Genomic DNA, 25455 nt, shown 5'->3' on the forward strand with positions numbered 1-25455 from the left:
TTATGTTTTATTATTTAGCACACCGTGTTCCGGCCGGGACATTATTTGCGTTGTGCGGAGCTCTGACTTCCGCCTCCGAGTTATTGACGAATGCTAAGTTTTAGCAGCATAACGTCTAATTTTCAAGTTTGGCCAGTGGGGATTTTATTGATTGAAAATTACGCCTGGGTTTTCATCGTTTTTGGAGGATCAATAAGTATCCTTGAAATGAGTGACACGATGCCTGGAGTACAGCAGCCTTTCTCCTCCTGGAGCTGCTGGTTCAGAGCGAATGGTGGTAAGAGCGCTGCAGGACTATTTATACAGGTGAGCGGATAGACTGAACACGTCGGGCAGCTGAGTAGTTGATGCTTATAGTGTAAGTGTAGCTTTACGGAGGAACCACACAGTGAATTTCATATCATCTCGGTCTCAACCAACGGGTGGCGGAAATCATCGTGGCGGTACATGGCTGTAGATGAGTTTCTGAGTGGGACGAATGAAGGTGCCATAAATATCCCTGTATTGCCACCCCCTCTCCCGCCCCGTTCTTACTTTGGTCCCCTGGTCTATTTCCTCTCCTCTATCTCATCTTATGTTCATTTGTTCGCCTGCCCCTCCTCCCCCACCCCAAACCCCCCACTCCTGGAGGCACAAGGAAGTCCAGGAGCACCGGCAGACCCCACAAGTATGTGCTTGGGCTCTTGGAGGCTAGCTGGTGGCTCTGGCTCGGGGAGGCTACCTTCGGGCTGAGCACTGGAAAGCTCGGACGGAGCATCGGGGGAAGCCAGAGGCTTATTGGGGCTGGAGCTGCGGTTAGTGCTGAAGACAGAGGGGAGATTGGAGCTGTGGAGGAGGACGAAGAATGTGAAGCCGGCTGCCCCGGCTTCGATGGAAGTGGCTCCCCAGCCATTACGGCTGGAGCTACTTGGCGTTCCCACCTTGCCTCCTCCAACAACTCTACCAAGTCCAGAGAAGGGAGATGAGGATCAGGGACACACCTGTCCCCAACCCCCGGTCCGTGGACCAATTGGTGCTGAACTGCGCAAGAAATAATTAAATATTTCCGTTTTAATGTATTATTTGAGTCTGGAGGATCTTTTATTTTGAAAATCCTTTAACCGGATTCTCTCGGTTACGTCTTGCGCGCCAATATTGAGGCCACAAGCAAAATGAATAAGAAACAGATCAGATGTCTTTGGAAAGTTTCTTTGAGATGGTGATCGGCTCGCTAATGAGGCAATGAAGCCTTCAACTGCTTCGCCACATAGAGACCAAGCACCCTGTGCATAAGCAACACTTTGGGTGTCATTGTCTCTCATCTCTCCCAGATGGGACCGTCTCGTTGCAGAGAAACAAGCTCAGGGCTCCCATTAGTCTTTATCATGAGTTAAAATTTTCAGGAAAGTAAAATGTTCGTTTTTGTGGCACATCTGCATCTTATTTTGAAGCGATATGTAAAAGTTACCATAGCGACCAGAGTCCAAAAGCGTCAGGACAGTGGTCGAGATGAGAGGAGTAGAGCTTGTGCGTTTTAGGTCTGGTTCACATGGCACGATGTAAGGATTGTCGGCCGATTTTTCCAAACTTCTGTGGCCACACACGGCACGAGCCGATAAAAGTACTGTACAACAGGTTCGATCGGTTAGTGTGTCCAGCCACACGGCAGGAGCAACACACCACACATGAACCGATTCCACTCACGAACATCCCGATTCCAGAGGAAAATCCAGTAAAACCCTCAGCATACCATACGTGAATTTAGAATAATCAAACACAGATTACGATGTAGAAGCAGCAGTGATAGTTTGTGGCTCATTTTAAGCGATAAAAGACAAAATAAAAAGAAAAGGCGTTTGATAAAAGACGGCGGGAGCAGCCGCTCTATTTGCTGCACTATGATTTGGAGGTGAGTTATGTTTTTTCGTAGTTAACATTTTTAACTGAATAAACATAACCAGATATAATAAACATATATAAAATGACCTTTACATATAGTAATAAACATTTCCACATATCACCTCCGATGTCCACCGGACTCTCAGTTGTCATGTCAACTGTTTGGGATTCCCCTCCGGTCTTACGTCACCACGCTTTCTGATTGGCTACCTGTCACATTCAACAGGCTGCGTTCTCGCTCCCAGTCAGGGAAAACCCCACAGGCTGCGATAATCGGGCCAAGACAATGTTGAATATGCCCGATTTTAGATCGGGCATATTCAACACACCACCACGTTACACTCTGCTCACTGCAGGACTTTGTAAGATTGTCGTAAGGGGAAAATCGGGGCAAAAAACAAACAACAACAAAAAAGGCTTATCTGACGGTTCTTCCCCCCGGCCGCAGCAAAACTGGCAAGTCTTGACCAGTCCGCTGTAATAAATAGGTTGGGGACCACTGCTCTAAGGCTATCTGGTTGCTATTCCGAGGAGTCTGCAAGCAGAGTATGGTTTGGCAATAGTGTCTATGTAGTCCTGGACTGTAGATTTTAAATATTTAAACTCTTTCTCAAAAAGCAAATCTGCTGGGTCCATGTTGTAAATGTTTGTCCTTTCCGCGACCTCACTGTTACTTTAGTCAGGTCCTTCTGTCAAGTGTGGTTGTTTGATGGAGAGGATGGACGCAGTGAACCCAGGTAGTAGTGGAAAAATTATGGTTTTAATGAAGCCCAAAAAGAGTACAAAGTCCATGCAGCACAGGTGAGCAAAAGGCAAGTAGTTCTGACACTGGTAGCAACTGAAAAACTCGTACAACTGGACAGCAATGACCCTACGGGGAAACACAGACACAGGTGGGATTAAATACAGAGGTTCGGAAACAAGGGACAGCTGGAAACAATAAAGGGTTAGATGTGACAACATGGACTAATTAACACCCAGAAAACCAAATTCTTACATCCAAGGGGTCACAGAAAAACCCAATACATCTAAAACACAGTAGGCTTCACTGCCTCACTTAAGGTCAGAGTTCATTATTCAATGTTTAGACACTCCTGTGGCCTTACTCCTTGTCTAAACAGCCCAAGGCCCTCCGTGAACTCAGTTTCCTTCCCTGCTGTTTGCATTGTGATGGTGGGACTTGGTGGGAGGGGTTGGTCTGTACAGGAGACCCATATGTCCAGCATAAGAAAACAATTTCCTGATATCTGTGTTAGCCAGTCTGTCTCTTTCTGTCTTTCGTGAGCAGGAATACGTGTTCATACAGCTGGTTTTTGGTTTTGTGTACTTTGGGTTTGCAGTACCTTCTGTTTTAGAATACTAAGTACCACTCTTTAACTGTTCTGTATTTTGAACCTGGCCCCAGCTGCAACTCTTTTCATTCCATAACCCTTTCTGAGATGTGATAAGATCCTCCTTTCATACCATTGACCAATATTTTTTCTCATTCACCGCCTAGTTTTGGTGATTACTGGTATTAGCTTTGAGTCAAAGGTCATGTATTAAAGTTGGCAACTGTTTAACCATTTAATGACTTCAAGATAAAAAGTTAAAGGATACCCAATGTCCTGGAACTCCAAGAATGAAAACATTTTTCTTTTTTCACTGAAGATAAATCTGTTTATTTTTTCTGTTTTCTGAGAACTAAAAGTAGAAGTGGGTGCTCTCACACTCACACAGATCCCTGGGTGTCAAGTAGGCAGTAAGGTAAGGTAATAAAGCCTCTCATTATTCTAAGATAATACCCAAACTTGGCTGACATTTCATCAACACCACATAGTTATCAAGACTTCCTCATGCATGCACAAAAGCTCTAGAAACAAAGACAATGTGTTACTTAATAGAACAGATTTTTTTTTTAAAAAAGCAGATTAAATAATTTTAGTCTTAGTTTTAACTTTCTGTTTTATTCAAGCAGTTGAAAGACTTCAGTTTTTTGCCTGGGGAGCACAGAGTAGATGGAATGAGTTTACAAACCGAAATGTTTTTAGTGGTAGTGAACTTCAATTGAATGGTAAAAAAAGTTCGACCTTTTTTGTAGAAATATTAAATCTAGATTAAATAGCTGATGCCAATCCTTCTCTCTATCTATGTACTTTTCTTGATTGGATTTTTACCTTTCTGATTTTGAACTTTTCTAATTTTATGGAGCTATTTCTGTTTATTGATGTGCAATATTCTTCAGTTCCACATTCTTCATCAATTTTTGAGAGTGAAAAGTTGCATGTTAGAGGAACATGCTGTCTTTAAACCACAGACTGCTGGAACTAAGTTGAGGATTATTTTGTCTTCCAACTTTGCCAATGACTGTGATTGCTGGTCTTTAAGGTTGACAACCAGTTGACATGATATGGTCAAGGTATATGCTGTGTCAAGGTTGTGTTTCATCCTCTCACAGCACAGTTATCAAAGGACATACCAACATACACACACTCACAATTAAGGCCAATGTAGAAGAACCAGTTAACCTAACAGTCCTGTCCTGTGTTTGGACTGTGGGAGGAAGCCGGAGTACCCAGAGAGAACCCACGCATTCCCAGGGAGAATATGCAAACTCCACGTAGAAAGAAGCCAGGCTGGGATTGGAACCCAGAAACTTCTTGCTGTTAGGCAGCAGTGCTACCATATTGTAGCCTGTTGAACCAATTCATGTCTATTAACCCTCTGGAGTCCATAATATAAATGGTTGTTTTTGACTAAATTTTGATTTTACCTTTATATTTCTTAATAAAAACCATTAATATTGCCTTATGTGGTATCATTTTTTTCAGGACAACCTGAACTTTGTCAATTTACACTTATTTTTGTTATTTGGATATACTGATATTGCATTTTGGGCCTAAAATCACACAAAAAGATCAAATTAGAGTAGAAAAAACTTATTTTTTCAGTATGAAACCCACAAATATGTATAAGAAAAGTTTTTTATGGTTTAGAATACTAAAGTATACTATAAATTTCAAAATCAATATGTACAAATATAGCAAACAACTCATGTTTAGAAGACTATTATCAACAAAATGTAGGTAATTCATTCGTTTGTGTACAAATACTTACAAAACATCTAAACAAGATTACAAAAAATATACAACTTTGCCAAATAAATTGAAGTCCTGGCAATTACTTATCTATATTTGTACAATTATTTACAACGGATCAGAGGTTACACAAGATAATAAAAATTATTACACTGTCAGCATCCTCCTCCGTCTTGCAGGGATCACAGTGGGGGAGTGGCTCAGCTTCGAGACACTGAGAACTAGACCGCGCAGTGCCGCCTACTTCTGAGTTTGGATCTCCGCATAGCTATGTCTGCGCCTGCCTCATCTTCTTCCTGATACCCATCTTCATCTCTCTCACTTTCTAAAATGGATGACTGAACCGCTACGTCGTCGTCAGAATCCTCGCTGTCTGCTTCAGACTCAGGCTGCGAGTCTCCCTCGTCTTCTAGCTCAAAAAGGAGCTTCACTGCCTGCTCCACATTCATTCTCATCATTCTTTACAGACAAAACCAAAGACAATTTCCTACACACAAATTACACAGTAGATTTTACTGATCGGTCTGACATCAAAACTACCTGTCAATGTGCCTTTTTTTTCGCCTCTTCTTTGTTCCCGCGTTACTGCTTATTGTCTTTTTTGTGCCGTTACTTGCGTCAGTGTCCTATGTTTCTTAGCAACAAAATGTTGTAAACTCTCATCAGTTGAATATGTGAGATCGAGTGAGGGGATCACCTGTTATGTTTTATTTTTTGTGTTGCGAGAGCTCTCCGTTTCACTGTCTTAGAGTGAAATGGAGCGAGTTTTGCAATTTCGCTGACTGAAAAAAATGTGTTAAATATATTTAGCATAACTTCGGTTTTACTTCGCCTATTAACATAATTTAAAAACTGGTGTGTAGTTTATAATGTGGACTTCAAACTCAAATTGAAAGTGAGACTCGGGAGGCGGAGTCTTGCTGCTACGTCACCCCAAATCAGACGTAAAATGATGCGTATACGCGTCCATAGACTCCAGAGGGTTAATTTAGGAGATAACTATTAAGCAGTCACCTCTTTACTTTGATCTGTACCATTTACCTTATGTAGAATTCAGGTTTTCGGATTTGTTTTCTTAAGGACAGACTAACAACCTCTGACGTTCTGTTGAACCTGGTCCCATGTGCTCTTCTTTTAGTTTTATTAGCTTTGGCTAACGCTGCAGAGGTGTTCTGAATATATTACAATTTTCCAGTAATGTTTGACATGAGGTAAAAACAATATTTGGTCATAAACTTGTCCTGTGTAATTTGGGCAAAGGGTGTGAAATCTGTAATCTCACAAAATCTGTAAGAGCAATGAGCTCTTCACATCAAGTCATAGCTTATATATTACAGAGTTACTTTGAAGAGAAATGGCTATTCCAGGAAATAACGCAGCACTTCACCAACCCACCTGGATGTAGTCTGGGACAGCTGTGTGTGGATGTGCTCTTACTGGCGACAGAGTGTATGCCATTAAATTGGGGGAGAGAGATCAGAACTCGGTATTCGCAACTTTTTGCGGTGGGAAAAAGTTTCCTGTTGCTCTTTTGCCCAGTCAATAGGCCTATGCAGCTGTTGGTATCCATTACGCAGAGAAGAAAATGCAACAATGACTGAAAAACAGAATAGAGCAGAAACACTGACGACATGTTGCACCAGTGAAAGCAAAAGTTAGCTGACATGAAATAATAAAGAAGCATTAAAGGTAAGATGATATGTGTTTTTGTGTGTAATATTCTGAGCCTTTGGTGCTGCAATGGAAGTGACTGGAATCATTGTATTGAATTGGCTTAACTTTACACACAAAACACATAGATTCTTATTTTTTTTGGTTTTGCTGTCTCCTGATGGGTTGTAACTCGCATAAAAACATGAAAAGGTCCAGATTTATTATCCCATGCTTTTTATTCTGCTGGTTCTAGTACTGATGGAAGGTGTAGGGATGCAGATTTTAAGACATTAGCTGATTTTATTAATGATAGACATCTTGTATCACATGCATCAAAACAAAATCCAGATTCTCAGCCAGACAAATGAGGAGATTATAATGATGTAACACAACTCTGGTAACTGGATACACTTTTTGTCACAGACCAGAGGAGACTTTCCTCTTCAGATTAATTCCACAGAAACTGGCTATGTTTTAAATTTAAAACTTTTTGTATGTCAAATCTGTAAAAAATAAATAAATAAAAAGACATGCATCTCAATGTTTGCAGGAATTTCCAATAGAATTCACTTTCTAGCATACATAGAGCTTGGCTGAATCTACATCTCTACAAATAGATAAATATAAAGTTTAAAACTTGAAGAGAACATGTGTTCCCAGTGTTTAGCATATCCCAACTGTGCACATCACCAGTTGAAACCTGAATACAGTAACTGAAGTACTATTCCAATATAGAGATAGTCAACGTGTATCTGTTGGCAACACTGTCCAAAGTTTTTTTTTTTTCCCAAACAATTTTTATGATGGTGCCTTTGAACGCAGAGTGAAACGCTTGTGTCTGAAGCAATGTGTTAATGATTACTAACACAAGCTGACAATAGCTGTTAAAAAGTACTTCAAAGAAAGAAGTGGGGGATATATTATTTGTGAAAAGGAGGGCTGCTCATTACATTTAGACCAAGTTCTCTGATGTGCAATGGGCAGGATTGTCTCAGTGAGGACAGCACAAGGTGAGAATAAACCTAATTATGAAATCTGAAATGGTTGTGATTGTACATACCTGTTGTTCTATTTCTTTATGTTCCTCTGTCTGTTTCATGTTTACTAGATTAATTCATTATTGAGTTTGAAAAAATAGGAATCAAACTTTTCAGGCTTCAATATGAAGCTTGAATGTCTGAATGGCATGTTAATAAAAAAACTTAGTGAATGTCAGTTACACTGAAGCATTTTACACCTAGACTTTTTTTTCTTTACCAAACAAATCAATAATTGATAATAACAATTCAACAAATGAAGATGAAAGATGTAAATAATGTATGAAATGAGCCACCACTGCTGATGGTTGAAAATCTCATAGTTCTATTCTCTGACCAGAATAAAAATAAAACTACAAGAACTGGTTGCGTTTCATTTTAGGTAAACTATGATGACTAATACTCTGTATGTGGTACATAAGAAAGGAAACAAACCTAAACCTATAACATTATAGGTTTATAGGTAACATGGGTTACCAAAAAAGGTACCTCATGTTACCTTTTTTTGTGACATTTCCAAATGTTTTCAGTCCAAAATGTAAAATACAACACTGCATCCTTCCACTAATACTGATTAGTGTCACAAATCAAAGCAAGATGTCAATCTTGCTTTGTGTTGCTGTCAATACCTTATTGTGTAATACCTTCAAACTGAGGTTTGAAGGTATTACACAATAAAAACTAGATATGGCCACAGAACTTGCATCATGTTCATGCATTATGTTCAGATCAACCTGACTGTGTTAACCACCCTACATGCTTTGTAAAGTTTCACAGCAATAACTATTCATAGAAATAAAGAAGAGAGAATGCTGAGGAGTGTGGGCAGAGGGCTGTGGAACTATCGCAGCCTTATCTTCATCATCCTCACGCCACTGCTGCTGCTTCCTCTTCCACTGGTCATCAGAACAAAGGTCAGTCTCCATGAGTCCAGCATCTGATCTTCAGCCTTTCGATTAGATTTGTTAAGGGGTTGAATAGATTTGTTCAGTACAAAATTATTCGATCCCTGGGAGATTTGGGTTTAAAATTATTTTAATTTCATCATGAATGTTTGTTTCCAATAGAGAATGAGAAAACAATATCAAAAGAAAATAAAAGCAGTGTCAATTTTGAAGACAATGTTCGTTTAATTTTTTAAAATGCCATGTCAAAAATTATTTATATCCATCCATCCATCCAGTTTATTCTGCTTTATCCGGGGTCGGGTCGCGGGGGTAGCAGCTTCAGAAGGGAGACCCAGACTTCCCTCTCCCCAGCCACTTGTTCCAGCTCCTCCAGGGGTATCCCAAGGAGTTCCCAGGCCAGCTGAGAAACATAGTCCCTTCAGCATGTCCTGGGTCTTCCTCTGGGCCTCCTCCCGGTGGGATGTGTCCAGAACACCTCACCAGGGAGGCATCCAGGAGGCATCCTGACCAGATGCCTGAGTCACCTCAACTGGCTCCACTCGACGTGAAGGAGCATCCTATGGAGAAAACCCATTTCTTGTATCCATGATCACATTCTTTCGGTCATGACCCAAAGCCTTTCGATGTGAAGGAGCAGCGGCTCTAATCGGAGTCTCTCCCGGATGACTGACCTTTTCAATCGATCTCTAAGGGATAGCCCAGACACCCTACGGAGAAAACCCATTTCGGCCGCTTGTATCCGATCTCGTTCTTTCGGTCATGACCCAAAGCTCATCACCATAGATGAGGGTGAGAACGTAGATCGACCGGTAAATCGAGAGCTTTGCTTTTTGGCTCAGCTCTTTCTTCACCACGATGGACCGGTACAGCGCCTGCTTGATGGCAGACGCTGCGCCAATCTTCCTGTCGATCTCCCGCTCCCTTCTTCCCTCATTCGTGAACAATATCCAGAGAAACTTGAACTCTTCCACTTGGAACGGTAGCTGATTTTGCCGTAGATTTCCAAGTAAAGGCTGCAGCATCCGATTGGAACAGTGCGGCGTTAAAGAGTGCCTATTTCCATGCATTAAACGAGTCGATCAAAGACGAATTAGTCGTATTAGATGAACCCAAGACTTTAGAGGAGCTTATCAACCTGACTATTCGTCTGGATAATAGAATCTGTTCCCGCACCAGAGAGAGAAGCCGCAGAGAACCACCAGTGAGAACATTATCAACACCCAATACCTCTCACTCAGCCTCCCATCCACTCATCCCACCAAGTTCACCAGGTCCGGAGCCGATGCAGATAGGCCACACTAGTCTTACACCAGCAGAGCGCCAGAAACGTATGTCTTCTCGTCTCTGTCTATATTGCGGTGCCCCTGGTCATTTTATTGCACAGTGTCCGATTCGGTTAAACTCCCAGGTCCGCCAGTAGAGGCGAGAGAACTGGCGGACCACCTACAAAAAGAAGAATCTCCGCGTTTATTACTGTCAGCTATGTTAATCAATCAAGACCAGTCAGTTCCGTTGTCCACTCTCATTGATTCAGGATGCGAGCAGAACCTCATCGATTCCTCATTTGTTAAACAGATGTCCATTGAAACTGTTCCGCTAGCAGTCCCCCTCCGTGTCACAGCCTTAGACGGAGGATCTCTTCCTCAAATCACCCATCAAACCAAACTGTTGCATTTAGTAATTTCGGGAAATCATAGTGAAGTCATCTCACCTTTTGTTTTTCCCACAGCCAGCTCCCCAATAATTCTGGGTTTCAAATGGTTGCAACAACACAACCCACATATAAATTGGACAGACAGACATGTTGAATCTTGGTCCCCTTTGTGTCATTCATCTTGTCTCTGCTCTGCAGTTCCTCCAGGTTCCTCCCCGGCAAAACGCCAGGAGGCAGACCCACCAGACCTGTCCACCATTCTGCCAGAGTACCGAGATTTAGCCCCCGTCTTCAGTAAATCAAGAGCTCTCTCTCTGCCACCTCACCGCCCCTACGATTGCGCTATCGACCTTCTCCCCGGAGCACCGTTACCTTCTAGCCGTTTATATAACATCTCCCGACCTGAAAGAGAAACAATGGAGAATTACATCAAGGACTCTTTAGCCGCAGGCATCATCCGCCCCTCCTCCTCTCCTTTGGGTGCGGGTTTCTTTTTTGTGGGCAAGAAGGACGGCTCGCTCCGACAGTGCATTGATTACCGAGGTCTAAATCATATAACAGTAAAAAACAAATATCCTCTGCCCCTGTTATCTTCTGCTTTTGAACCGGTACACGACGCTGTTATTTTCACTAAGTTAGATCTCAGAAATGCCTACCATTTACTTAGAATCCGCCAGGGCGATGAATGGAAAACTGCTTTCAAGACACCAATCGGCCATTTCGAATACTTAGTTATGCCTTTTGGACTGTCTAATGCTCCCGCATTTTTCCAAGCTCTTGTGAATGATGTGCTGAGAGATTTTCTAAATATTTTTGTTTTTGTTTATCTAGATGACATCTTGATCTATTCAAAGTCCATAGATGACCATAAACGTCACGTCCGCCTTGTGTTACAACGTCTTCTGGAAAACAAGTTGTTCGTTAAAGCAGAAAAATGCGAGTTTCACAAACCATCAGTCACTTTCCTTGGTTTTGTGCTCGAGTTCGGACAGGTAAGGCCGACGGAGGAAAAGATTAAGGCGGTGTTGGACTGGCCAACCCCTGAGACACGTAAGCAGTTGCAAAGATTCCTCGGATTCGCCAATTTTTATCGCCGCTTTATCCGCAACTATAGTCAGACTGCCTTACCTTTAACAGCCCTCACTTCTACTAAGACCATTTTCAGTTGGACCCCGGAGGCTGAGGCAGCTTTTAAAAGATTAAAGACCCTGTTCGCCAACGCACCCGTGCTAATTCAACCTGACCCCAAGAAACAATTCATAGTCGAGGTTGACGCATCAGACACCGGCGTAGGAGCCGTTCTCTCCCAGGTTTCCGAGATTGATGATAAAGTTCATCCTTGTGCATTTTTCTCTCGCAGACTGTCTCCCTCAGAACGAAACTATGGTGTGGGCGACCGAGAGCTTCTGACTATCAAATTAGCCTTGGAGGATTGGCGGCACTGGTTGGAGGGCGCGGAACATCCCGTGCTGGTTTGGACGGACCACAAAAACCTGTCGTATTTACAATCTGCTAAAAGATTAAATTCCCGTCAATCCCGCTGGTCTCTTTTCTTTTCCAGATTTAACCTGTCTATCTCCTACCACCCAGGCTCTTGTAATATAAGACCGGATGCCCTGTCTCGCCAACATTCACCTGATGATTTGGAACAAGGACCCGCCACCATCCTACCTCCCAGCTGTACTGTTGCAGCAGTAACCTGGAAGGTAGAAGACCTTATCAAGCAGGCGCAGCAATCAGAGCCAGCCCCTGACTCCTGTCCGCCGCACAAGATCTATGTTCCGTCTACCATTCGAGCCCACTTCATCCAATAGATTCACTCATCCAGGTTTTCCAGACACCCAGTTATCAGTCGCACCATTGCACTCATAAACCGCAAATTCTGGTGGCCGTCCATTCATAAGGACGTTCAAGATTTTGTGCTAGCCTGTACCATCTGCTCCAGAAACAAACCTTCCCATCAGCCCCCTTCAGGCTTTCTGCAGCCGTTACCAGTTCCCAAACGACCCTGGTCCCATGTCTCCATAGATTTTGTTACCGGCTTGCCCCTATCTAAAGGTTTTACCACCATTTTCACTATTATAGATCGTTTCTCAAAGGCCTGCCATCTTATCCCGCTGAAGAAACTCCCCACAGCGTTCCAGACTGCTCAGCTGTTAATAAAACATGTTTTTCGTCTTCACGGTATTCCACTCGAAATCTTATCGGATCGGGGACCCCAGTTCATTTCTCAGATCTGGAAGAACTTCTGCTCTGCACTTGGTGCAAAGTTTTTATTAACTTCTGGTTTTCACCCTCAGACTAACGGACAAACAGAACGCATGAACCAGGAGCTGGAATCTACTCTTCGTTGTTTTACTTCCACCAACCCCGCTGACTGGAGTCAGTTTCTCCCCTGGGTGGAATATGCGCACAACTCTCATGTCTCTGCAGCTACTGGTCTATCCCCTTTTGAAGTATCTCTAGGCTATCAACCCCCATTATTGTCTTCGGAAGAAAAGAACATCGCTGTCAACTCAATCCAACATCACATCCGCCTCTGTCAATACGTCTGGAGAACCACTACCAACAATCTGAACAACACTGCTGAACAGAACAAGCGCCTGGCTGATCACAAACGCACACCCGCTGCCAGCTACGCTCCGGGACAACAGGTTTGGTTATCCTCTCGTAACATTCCCCTTAAGTCCATTTCGAAGAAGCTCTCCCCCAGGTTTATTGGTCCGTTCGTCATTGAAAGCATCATCAGCCCGTCAGCAGTCCGTCTTCGCCTCCCAGCCTCCCTGCGTGTGCATCCCGCTTTCCACGTCTCCCAAATCAAGCCCGTCCGTACCAGCACATTGTGCCCTCCTTCCGAGCCCCCTCCTCCCGCCCGTATCATTGACGGCCATCCGGCCTATTCCGTCCGCCGGATCGTGGACTCCCGTCGGCAGGGTCGCGGGAGGCAATACCTTGTTGACTGGGAGGGCTACGGTCCGGAGGATCAGTCGTGGGTCCCGGGTCCGTTCATCCTGGATCCCTCACTTATTGCTGATTATCGTTCGTCCTTTCCTTCCTGTTCGTCTCGGTCGCCAGGTGGCGACCGTTGAGGAGGGGTACTGTCAGGTTCTGGGGTTTTTGTTCATTTTTTTCTTTATTTTTGGATCCTCTTGGTGGTTCACGGGCTGTCCACCAGATAGCGCCAGAGGCTGGTTTCCCGGGGGAGGCGTGCCTGTAGTTCTGCACACCTGACGATGATCTTCTCATCATCAGCTGGAGGTGAAAAGACGCTGACAGCCAGGACTTCGACGCTGGAGTGTTTTCGCCTAAACGGTAGTCTGAGCCCCTCGGTGTCAGTCTCCGAGTTCGTTTCCTCTGAGTTCCCTCTCGAATAATTCGTCATTTTGTTCTCTGTGCTCTTCAGGTGTTTCCTCTCGAGTCATTCCCTGGATCCTCCCTGAGAGACTTCCGTTGTGGCTTTTGGATTAAGCCCTCCTCGTGACGCCGCGGGTGGTACCCACACGTTGCCCGAGTTCCCATTTCCTCCTCATCCGTCGGATCTCAAGATTCCCCAGTTTCACTTCCTCCGGCTGGCTGTCGGACCCTTCCCTCCATCATCGTCGAATCCAGAACTTACCTGTCCGCCCTCCACCGCCATCTCCCAGCCTTTGGACCTCGCTCAGCTCTGCTGCCCAACCGGAACCCGCAGTATCCACCCTCTCAATCCGAGACTATATCTACCAGAAAGTAAGAACTGATTTTCCCATCTCGCACATCCTGTTTCCCAGCTGCCATTGAACTCACCATTTCCTTTTCGCTGTTCTGCAGTGAGCCGCAGTCAGCAGCATTCCCCCCCAGTTTGGACCCTAACCACGCCAACATCTTTACTGGGTTATTGTTTTACAATAAATATTCTTCAACTGATTCTTTGTCTCCTGTGGTGTTCTGCATGTGGGCTAGAAACCTAAACCCCAACATGACATTTACAGTTAGATGACCATTTTCGTTAGGAGCAGAAGCAGCTATGGTACCATGACAACCAGTAGACATCAGTGCAACTTTACAATGACCTTTCTCTACTATTTCCCACCATGTAGCATCTCCATTACTGCCAATAGGTTTTAATATTAAAAGAACACAGGAAAACCCAGGAGGAGAAGCATGTGGACATTTTCATCTTTCCAGGCAGTGCTGGAGGTAAAGGCAGGGGGAAGGCAAGGTCTGACCTGCTAAAGACTGCCTGGAACCATGGGGATGTGTCTCTGTCAACAGCAGTTCATGTTGCAACCAAATGAAGAGGAGGACTCAGGTTGGAGATCACTCCTCAGTGGTCTTGGGCTCAAAGGGAGATAGGCACTGATGATGATGATGTTTGGATATGGGAGAGAACATGTAAACTCCACAGAGAAAGACTCAAAATTCATACTAGCAGCCGTCCTGTTGCAATAAAGGCAGTTAAAAAAAAGTGATTTTTTTTTTTTTGTCTTTTTACTGTTTAGGTAGCAGAATGTGCCTTTGTGTTGCTACTCATGGCTGTGTTCTGGGTGACAGAGGTGATTCCTTTGTCTATGACCGCCATGCTCCCTGCCCTCCTCTTCCCCATGTTCGGCATTATGAAGTCATCCAATGTGAGTCAATCTTAAAAAGGAAAGGATTTCATCTTGTCTATGGAGTCTGTCTAACAGATTCCACATTTATTTATTTATTATTATTATAAGTATTTATTTATTTCATTATTTTATTTTCTGAGTAACTTAAATCTAATTTTCTCTGCACTCAGATTATTTTTAGATGAACATATTTGCATCTGCATACTTATTTGTTTATTTATATTCAGTCATATTGATCCTTTATACTTTATTGATTCTTGAGGATCAATAAAGTATATTCTGTTATATTTATCACCTTGTCTCTCAGTGTTGAGGAGTAATTTAAGGCCACTTCTCTGTCCAACATTGATTTATTTAATTGGAGTTTGAAAACCTTATCTGTCTAATGGCCTCACATGTGACCCCAGAACGTCAGGTTTTAACTCAGAGCCTGAAATATGAACTTGTTCTGTTGTTGCAAACAAGCCCAAACCATCAACCTTTCACCACCATGTTGCACAAAAGTGTTTCTTCTAAAATGCTGTTTTTGCCTAGTATCTTTACTCTGCTCTCATCTGTCCTAAGAACAATACACAATTTGTGTTTTTGTAACACAAATTGTGTTACAAAAACACAATTTGTTTTTGTTGCACTAATTGGTAACACTAATTATAGTTAAATTAGTTAAAATAGTTAATTAGTCTAATTAGTAGTAATTAGACTACTGATTTCCCCTGTGTATTTAACCTTACCTGTCTCCTCTGTTCCCTGCTGGATCCTTGTCATAGTTGTCGTCGTCGCCGTCATAATTGTCTTGGCCCATTGTGTGCAAACCTTAGTTCTTGTTGTTGTCTCGTCGCTCACCTGTGGTTCCTGGTTTTGGGCACTTTCTGGACAACATTAAACACATTTCTCCACTTCATCCTGGGTCTGACACAGTCAATCCTCTTCATCACAAAACCACAATTCATGACAGATTTGTTTAAATGCAACTTTGTAGCTCTAAATCATGCTAACATGTTCTATTTCAAGCACCTGAAGGGGGAATGGGGGTGGGGAGTGGGCTTGAGCCCCTCCCCTTTTATCCTTGATGCCCCTACTGCCCTTTTGAGTTTTTTTTTTTTTTTTTTTTAAATCTGTGTGCCAGGAGGCCTGCTTATTTGTGCCCCTCAACAATAATGTTTAGGTAAATATAATAATTTAGTAAAAAATAAATTAGTCTTGTAATCCCTCAGTCTAATAATGACTCAGTCTCATAATGAGGATTCTCAGTTCCTCTGCCTCCATGTTGTTAAGACACCGGGCACCGGGCGTGCTGTGGTGGCGTAGGGGATAGCGTGACCCATGTTTGGAGGCCTTGAGTCCTCGACACGGCCGTCACGGGTTCGATTCCCGGACCCGGCAATATTTGCTGCATGTCTTCCCCCCTTTCCTGTCAGCCTACTTTCATATAAGGGACACTAGAGCCCACAAAAGAGCCCCTGGAGGGGAGAGAAAGAACAAAAAAAAAGACACCTGGCACATGGTGAGGAGGAGGGGGGTGGATCTGTGCCCTCTAACTATCAAATTATGAGCAAGAATATTTATTTTTCAACATACATTGTTTGTGAATAACAACATGGGTCTGATGTTGAAGTTAGTAGTTAAAGTTTTTCGTAATTGTCCTCGCAAAGCCCCCCCTCTCTCCTAAAAACAGAAATGGTTCGGCTGCAGAGAAAACTTCAAACTTTAATTTTATCAGGCTTCGCCAGTGCTGGACTAAATGCCCAGTTCGCTACAGACAGCCTGAGTTGGTCCCACTGCTGTGGGCCAGAACCAGGTATCCTGATATAAACGGTACCGCGACTGTCACCGCGACATACCTCAGAGCCCCTGTACCGCCTGCTCACTGTTCGCTCTGTGCTTCACCTTAGCTTAATGTTACTACCAGGCGGTTTGCACCGCTGATGGGATCTGGGCTGGAGGTGAACAGATGTGAATAGAAGTTACTGCAGAACCTTAACTGCTAAAGCTAAAGAAAGATTCATCTCATAGCATTTGGAGTTCACAAAACATCACATAAACATCAGTGAAAATACTTTACCATTTAGACCACAGGAACAAACAAACATGCCACGATTACATAAATCAAGATGTCCCAAAAGCAGGACGGACTGGCATAGGGGCTATTGGGGGATTCCAGGTAGATTCCAGCAGAGAGATGGGCAGAGCAGAGCAGCGGCTTGCTGTTCATGCAGGGCTGGCCCAAGGTAATATGGTGCTTTAGACAGAATCATGATTTAGGGCTGATACACAGTCCTGGCCACCAGGTCATCTCCCCATGCAAGGTTTACAATAATCACCCAATGGTTCCAACTTAGTCACTTTTTTCACTATATTTTGCACACACACAAAATTAATTCAGAAAGTCAAGTTTTTTAAAGGTTGGTGACCAGCAAAATGATAGCAAAAAGATTGGAAAGGTATGTACCTTTACTTATCAACCCAGATCAAACAGGGTTTATTTTAAATGGGATTTCCACTAATAATTTTAGGTATTTGTTTAACATAGTACATGTTGTTAACAAGAAAAAGGTACCAAGTGTACCCTTCTCATTTGGTGCTGAAAAGGCTTTCAATATGGTTGAATGGCAATGCCTCTTTTCTGTCCTTAAGAAATTTGGTGAAGAGTTTGTCAATTTGATACAATCTCTTTATAGATCCCCTCAAGCTAGAGTTATTACCAATGGGATTACCTCTGATCCATTTCGGCTGTAGAGAGGCAACAGACAGATAGTTAGTCCCGCCCTTTTTGCGCTTGCCATCGAGCCCTTGGCAGAGGGCATTAGAAGAAAATCCTAATATTAGTGGCTTTGAGATTGGCACTAACATACACAAGATTTCACTTTTTGCTGACAACATAATTATATTTTTAACCAATCCAGAATACTCTCTTTGTCACCTTCAGGAACTACTGAGTAAATACAGTTCATTTTCCTGATACAAAGTTAACCTGGAAAAGAGTGAGGTTTTGTCGATGTCTGTATTTGACTACAGTAAAGTTAAAAACATGTCCACTTTCAAATGGTCTCCTGAGGGTTTAAAATATTTATGGGTGTTTGTTGATAGTAACCTTAAAAATCTCTTTAAACTGAACTTTGTGATGTTGTTCCTAAAAAATATCTAAAATAACACATTCTGTTTATGTCTTGATACATAGAATCCTTGAATTGAAACATCATAATTAGATGTGTTTTCAACAGTTGCAGTTCTGGTTTTATGATTTGGTTTATCAAGTTATTACTGATTTTTATTAAAACTATCCATGTTGCTTTAAGGTGGCAAAAGAGTACTTCAAAGATTTCCACTTCTTGTTAGTGGGGGTCATCTGCCTGGCTACATCCATTGAGAAGTGGGGTCTTCACCGGAGAATAGCCTTGAGACTTGTCTCCATGGTGGGAGTCAACCCTGCATGGTGAGCACCTCTCTAATAGATTACTGGATTCAAGTACCTTTATTATTCAGGAGGATCATGTAAAAAGTGTGTGTATGCACGAAAAATTTGCGGTTTATAAAGGAAAGATGTGCAAGTACATGTGTACGCATGGCTTTATACATCTTAATATTTTTGCGCCAGTTTGTCCATACACCAATTTTTTGTGTGAACCCTGTGCACTCTTTTATATATGAGGCCCCAGGTCTTTTGAGACATTATTAGGAAAAGAATAATGAACAAAGTTTTAGCAGCAAAGTTTCATCTGTGTACTGAATAACTCAACTCCAGTCCATCCATAGCAGTAGTAGTTCACTAAGGTAAGAATCAACAAATATACTTAAAGATTTGAGAAGATTAAGAGTTTCTCTATGTCTTTGTGAATACGTCATACAAAAAAAAGCACTAAAACTACAACTAAGATGATTTCTGATGAATGTGTCTAAAAATAAAATGACATTTCAGTAAGTGACTCATTAAAACTATGTTAACACAGAGTTTTAATTTTTCAGCATCTAATCTTTATTTTATTCTACTTGTTGAGAAAGGTCTCACAAGCTACTCGGTTAATAGAATGGCACAAATTAAAATTCCAAAAACGAGTTCACTTAATGGAAATATGGCAATTTTGAAAAAATTCTTGTTTTTCAATGAAAAGTTTTTGCACTTGGATTAGGTGCTTATCTTTCTAAGTAAGTGTCCAATAAAATATCTGAAAACATAATTTAAACAATGAGGTCGTTGCCTGTTAGAAAGTGGCGCTGCAAACTCTGGCATTGTTAGTTTCCGCATCTCCTGTTTTTAGCCGTAGATTGTTAATCCACTTTTCTCCTCTTTTTCGGTAAGTTTTTAAAAATGAATTCCCTTGTGACCAACTACCTTCGAAAAACGAAAATAACGTTTATCTTTCTCTCTATTAGAACTGTTGGAACAACGTACATGACACAGACTTTAGACATTTTGAAGCAGGTTCAGCAGAAATAAACGGGTTGCATTTACTTCCTGTCCCCATTGGATGACATCAGTGCTACAACATCTGAAACCCAGCAATAATAAGAATTCCCATAAACTAGATAGCATATGCAATTTTAAAACCACAAACTATTATATAGTTAACAGCTTATTATTCGCTTAACAGCTTATTATTCGCATGCAACAGTTTTACTCAACTTACTCTGTTTGGTTGGGGAAAAAAAACAACTAAGTTTTTTGCCTTTTGCTGGCTTGCTGCTATTTGATTCTAATATACACAGGGGTGCAGCTCTGCACAGCAGCAGCTCCAGGTGTAAAACCAGCATGAACATCTTCATGCTCGTACAAAGGCGACTCGGTAAAACACGTTTCGCCATGTTAACAACGGATTGAACAGTTGTAGCGCCTGAAAAAAGTGCAGGAAATAACAGAGGGCAAAGATACAGTGCAGGAACCTTTATTGTATCAAATCAAGATAGGAATAATGGAAAGTTGGCCTCTCCGTGGTGAAATAACAAACAAACAAATAAAAATAAACAACTTCCAGTCTAATGCAGGTGTGGATGGGCAACGCCCCTTCATTCCATCCGTCTGTCCGTCCGTCCGTCCATGAAAAATTAAGTAGCCATAAATAAAAACCTCCATAGTCCTCAAATGGCCACAAGAGGGCAATTCCTATGCAACTTACGACAGAAAATAAAGTGGGTACATAGGTTAGCCCTAGTGCTCTAGTCAACTAAACCTAATTAAAGTGTGAACTTGCGGTTGCTTTGTTCCTATTTCTGATAGCATGTTGTTGCCTCCAGGCTGATGTTGGGCTTCATGTCTGGCTGTGCCTTCCTTTCCATGTGGGTTCAAAACACCTCGGCAGTTACCATGGTGATGCCCATTGTAGAGGCTGTGCTCCAGCAGATCCTGAAGGCCAAGGAGTTGGGATGTAATGGCAACGTCAACCCTGACCTGCAACTGTATGGTAACTGGATGTGCTTTAGTAAAACACAACCTAATACGGTTTTGAAGAGTGAATCTGTCTTTGTTTCACTTTCAACAATGGACACAGATCTGTCAGATCTCAGTCTTATTCCTTCTTCAAATAGATTTAATTCTAAACTCTTATGTGGAAAAACGGCCTTTAGATTCAAAGACAAACATTCACATAAAAACACTCATGCTTTAAGTCAGTCACAACAAAAGTTTGCTCAGAAAGAAGCTTCTGTTAAATAAATGGTCAAAAACACCACTCCACTCTTTCCCAAACATCTTCATACCTCTACAGGACTGATATCTGTACCAACTGCTCTTCTGCCCCCCATCCTCTTCGGATGTCCTTTACTTTTTGATTCACTATTTCTGCTCCATCTTGTCCTCCTCTCCATCTCATATTTCTCATTCTTCTGCTTCTCAAAATTCTCCTTCCATCTCTCACCACAGTCTGTTCATTCATCAACACATTCTCTTTTCAAGCTTTTGTCAACCAGACCTCCTCTACACCAATTCCAGTACGATCTTTCTGTTGTGCTAACCTGAACGAACAGAGCTTTTCCTTACTATCAAGCCTCTCAAGTTGCTCACAAGAAGCCTTCTCTTTGCTATGGATCTAGCCTAATAGTAGTCCTGTTTGACTTCCTTCATCTCTCCAATTATCCCACCTTCTTCCTCCAACTTACCTCATCTTCTCTCCTCTGGCCTGAAGTTACACCACACACATTCCTACCAGTTTCTCTGTGATGGTGTTTCAAAGGTGATGTACTACAGTGTAATGTTCCCTAATAAACTTCTGAGGCCTGCAGAACAGCAAACATCACATTCATTGTTTATTGATCTTGACAACAACGCTTTTACATACAGTTTCACTGCACTGTGTTTTAATGTTGTCTTAAATGTTCTGTATCAGACTTGCTCATGCCCAGCCAGGCTGAAAATCTCAATAACTGAAGAATAACTATAGTCTGTATTATGTTCTGGGAGGTCAGGCTTCATACGCTTTTTCAAACAATGTACAGTAAACCCTCTGAACTCTACTTTTACTGTACCAGAAGACAGGATGTAGTGGATTATAAAGTCAATGAAAAAAGGTCAATATTATAAATGTCGCTACAAAATTGCAGGCTCACTATAGTGTGTGAATTAGTTGACAATCTGTGCATAGCTCTGACATTTTCTCCTTTCATCACTTCAACCTGTCACACTGGAAACCTCAGAAAAAAACACAAGACAAGCTTTTTCCAGAAGGGAAAATTAGCCTTACCTACGTGTTTTAACTTTAAATGTGACCAAAATAAATTAACGATACAGTCATAATGATCATGTTGCTTTGATGCATTATGTCAAGCAAAATCTGAGTCATTTCTCCACCATCCATCTGCACAACTTAGACAAAAACAGTAAAGGATTAAAAAGGAACAAATGAGAATATACAAAATGCACCTCTGCCAAATTGAGCAGTAAATGCTGCAGGCAGAAAGAAAATCTAAAAATTGTGTTTACCTAATAATCAAAGCTTGCATACTGTTCCCTTTTCATATCAAAAGGGTTTCCCACCCTTGACCATGAACAGTTTGGGACATCACCTCCAAGCATAAGAACATAATGGATCTGAATGGAAAGTCAAACTCTGTTCTTTTTGCAGAAACTGACATGAAAATCGAATCAATAAAGAAAATTGCAAGGTATGTCGAGCTTTGGGAATATCAGAATGTCATCTGAGTCTTAAGTGGTTCTTTCTACCCTTGAATTCCTCCTTGCTGTATTCTGTGCTCCTGTATTTTCTTGTCGTTGCATTAAGTTAAAATCTAAAACCATATTGTTTTGGTTCCCAGCGATGAGAAGAAACCTGACGCTCCAGCAGAAAACTTCACATGTGTTGAGATTCAAACACTGCCCCAGTCTGACTCAGCTCAACCCCAGTCTGACCAGTCTGACTCAGCTCAACCCCAGTCTGACCAGTCTGACCCAGCTCAACCCCAGTCTGACCAGTCTGACTCAGCTCAACCCCAGTCTGACCAGTCTGACCCAGCTCAACCCCAGTCTGACCAGTCTGACCCAGCTCAGGTATAAATTTACCATCAAAAGTATTATTTCTTTAACTTCTATGGTTATTGTTGCTGCATATATGGCAAGTATTTATGCACTACCTAATTTTCCCCTCTATTCTGTTCTGTCTGGTATTAAAGTTGGTTTGACCTGAAATATTTAATTGTAAGGAAATGTAAAAGCAATAGAAAAAGTTTTTCAAAGCATTGTATTTTCGTTCTTGTTGCTTCTGATGCTCTGTCTCACTTTCCTTCTTGCTGTCTTGAAGGCTGCAGCGTGTGTCCCAACTGTTGTCAGCAGGAGTCAGCAGGACCTAATGATGTGCAAAGCAATGTGCATCGGTATTGCCTACTCATCCAACATTGGTGGTATCACCACACTGCCAGGAACCTCTCCAAACCTCATCTTCTCTGAGTATCTCAATCAGTGGGTGACTGACTTCATTATATACATTACTCTTGGTTTGGGTATGAAAAAAAGGAGAAACATAGCATAGGGTAAACCAGCTGTGTATGAATAAAAGTGTTAGTGAAACATTTAGGCAAGTATTAACAACACTATGATAGAAAATTTTCATGCAAGTAGTGTTTGCATTCAAATGATCCACTCTTAATACTGTCTTCACCTTAAGGATTTACCCAGAATGCAACTGCATCAACTTTGGGAACTGGCTCCTGATGTGCCTTCCTATCAGTGTCATCATGCTCCTGCTCACATGGATCTGGCTGTACTGGTTGTTCCTTGGCTCAGAGTGAGTGTCAACACACCATCATGATCTTAACTCACATGTGGTTTTAACCTTTTCATGCATAGTGGTAGGCCTGTTGAGATAAACAATAAATCAATTAATCGTACGATAAATTAAAACTATCGACGTCATTTTAATTATCGGCTTTATCGTCTCTTTCTGCCTTTTTCTCTTTCTGTTGTTGACATTGAACGAAAAAAGGCTCAACTCCGGTGCTCTCCACTGACCCTCCCTTCCTCATTTCCTTAGTGTAAAGCCCAGCACACACGACACGATCTTAGAGCTGTCGGCCCATTTTCAAAACCTGACAGACCACACATTAGCCGACCAAAATCCTAGATATAACGGTTCGATTGGGTTCGATCATGCCGTATGATGTCCAACAATGGGGACAAAATAATGGTTAATAATTAGTTAAGTTCAGTTAACTAATTTTAAAACCAGGCATTAATCAATGCTTTACTACAATCTACCTGCAATGTATGTGGCTAGTGTCAGTCCTGACTGAATGAAAATCATTATAACTTATTTATGTCACCTTAACGAAGAACATCTGAAAAGTTATCGGGTTTATCAACTGCGGTAGCAATTTCGCTCCAACTCCTCCCCTTGTCATTTCTATATTCTTTGCACATCATCTCCAATGTCTGCTGGACTTCGGGTTGCGTCATGTCAGCTGTTTGGGATTCCCCTCCGTAATTTCCCCTCAGAGGAATCCGTGCTTTCTGATTGGCTGCCTGTCACATTCAACAGGCTGCGTTAACATTCCCAGTCCGGGAAAACCCCTGATTTAGATCAGAGCGGCAACGACGATCTACCATAACACACCACACACTACAGGATGATCGGTTACGAAATCGTAAGCGACAATCTTAGAACGACCAACGTTCTAAGATTGTCTTAAGGGGAAAATCGGGGCAAAAAATCGTGTAGTGTGATTTTCTAAATGGCTCGTGTAGAGCCATTTTCTCTATTTAAAGCTAATGATTACTGAAGGGCAACATAATATACAGACTTCATAATCTGCACTCTTTTGGTTGAATGCAGTATTTATTTACACTTTGGCTTTATGTTGTTTAGTTTTTATTCAAGTACATGTTTTGTTAATGGAGACTGAGAATTCATTTTATTTTGTTTTGTTTATTTTGTTTATCAGTTCCAGTGTTTAGTGTTCTTTTGAAAATGAAGTGCATCTATCTTTGGCAGGAAATCGCATGCATTATTACGTCATTTCCATTAAATCAGTGTAAAAAGGTCTTCAAACAATATTATCCATCCATCCATCCATCCATCCATCCATCCATCTTCTTCCGCTTATCCGGGGTCGGGTTGCGGGGGTAGCAGCTTCAGAAGGGAGGCCCAGACTTCCCTCTCCCCGGCCACTTCTTCCAGCTCTTCCGAGGGAATCCCGAGGCGTTCCCAGGCCAGCTGAGAGACATAGTCCCTCCAGCGTGTCCTGGGTCTTCCCCGGGGCCTCCTCCCGGTGGGACGTGCCCGGAACACCTCACCAGGGAGGCGTCCAGGAGGCATCCTGACCAGATGCCCTACCCACCTCAACTGGCTCCTCTTGATGTGAAGGAGCAGCGGCTCTACTCTGAGTCCCTCCCGGATGACTGAGCTTCTCACCCTATCTCTAAGGGAGAGCCCAGCCACCCTACGGAGAAAACCCATTTCGGCCGCTTGTATCCGCAATCTCGTTCTTTCGGTCATAACCCAAAGCTCATGACCATAGATGAGGGTGGGAATGTAGATCGACCGGTAAATCGAGAGCTTTGCTTTTTGGCTCAGCTCTCTCTTCACCACGACGGACCGGTACAGTGCCCGCTTGACGGCAGACACTGCGCCAACTGCCTGTCCACCTCCCGCTCCCTTCTTCCCCCATTCGTGAACAAGATCCCGAGATACTTGAACTCCTCCACTTGGGGCAGGACACCCCCCCTGACCTGGAGAAGGCACTCTACCCTTTTCCGGCTCAAGACCATGGCCTCGGATTTGGAGGCACTGATCCCCATCCCGGCCGCTTCACACTCGGCTGCGAACCGCTCCAGTGAGAGCTGCAGATCACGACCTGATGAAGCCAGAAGGACCACATCATCTGCAAAAAGCAGAGATGAGATCCTAAGGCCACCAATTGGATCCCCTCAACACCTTGGCTGCGCCTAGAAATTCTGTCCATGAAAGTGATGAACAGAATCGGTGACAAAGGGCAGCCCTGGCGGAGTCCAACTCTCACCGGAAACGAGCCCGACTTACTGCCGGCAATGCGGACCAGACTCTGACACCAGTCATACAGGGACCTGACAGCCCGTATCAAAGGGCCCAGTACCCCATACTCCCGGAGAACCCCCAACAGGGCTCCCCGAGGGACACGGTCGAACGCCTTCTCCAAGTCCACAAAACACATGTAGACTGGTTGGGCGAACTCCCATGCACCCTCCAGGACCCTGCCGAGGGT

At 42.7% G+C, this 25455-nt stretch overlaps 1 protein-coding gene and 1 long non-coding RNA gene across 2 annotated transcripts in view; both read left to right on the forward strand.

Moving 5' to 3' along the window:
- The first annotated feature begins 7159 nt into the window (after window positions 1-7159).
- slc13a1 (solute carrier family 13 member 1) overlaps window positions 7160-25455 on the forward strand; it is a 37520-nt gene continuing 19224 nt past the window's right edge. The window contains exons 1-9 of the mRNA XM_032577280.1: window positions 7160-7618; window positions 8415-8559; window positions 14686-14814; window positions 18093-18229; window positions 20026-20192; window positions 21849-21888; window positions 22039-22270; window positions 22521-22678; window positions 22884-23003. Of these exons, the coding sequence (XP_032433171.1) occupies window positions 7578-7618; window positions 8415-8559; window positions 14686-14814; window positions 18093-18229; window positions 20026-20192; window positions 21849-21888; window positions 22039-22270; window positions 22521-22678; window positions 22884-23003 (1169 nt within the window). The 5' untranslated portion in view covers window positions 7160-7577. The remainder of the gene's footprint in view (window positions 7619-8414; window positions 8560-14685; window positions 14815-18092; window positions 18230-20025; window positions 20193-21848; window positions 21889-22038; window positions 22271-22520; window positions 22679-22883; window positions 23004-25455) is intronic.
- Window positions 13103-14110, forward strand: LOC116728937 (uncharacterized). The gene is made up of 2 exons (XR_004341046.1): window positions 13103-13519; window positions 13611-14110. It is a non-coding gene; the product is annotated as an uncharacterized LOC116728937 (long non-coding RNA).

Source organism: Xiphophorus hellerii, chromosome 2, assembly GCF_003331165.1.
Source record: "Xiphophorus hellerii strain 12219 chromosome 2, Xiphophorus_hellerii-4.1, whole genome shotgun sequence".
Classification (NCBI taxonomy): Eukaryota; Metazoa; Chordata; class Actinopteri; order Cyprinodontiformes; family Poeciliidae; genus Xiphophorus; species Xiphophorus hellerii.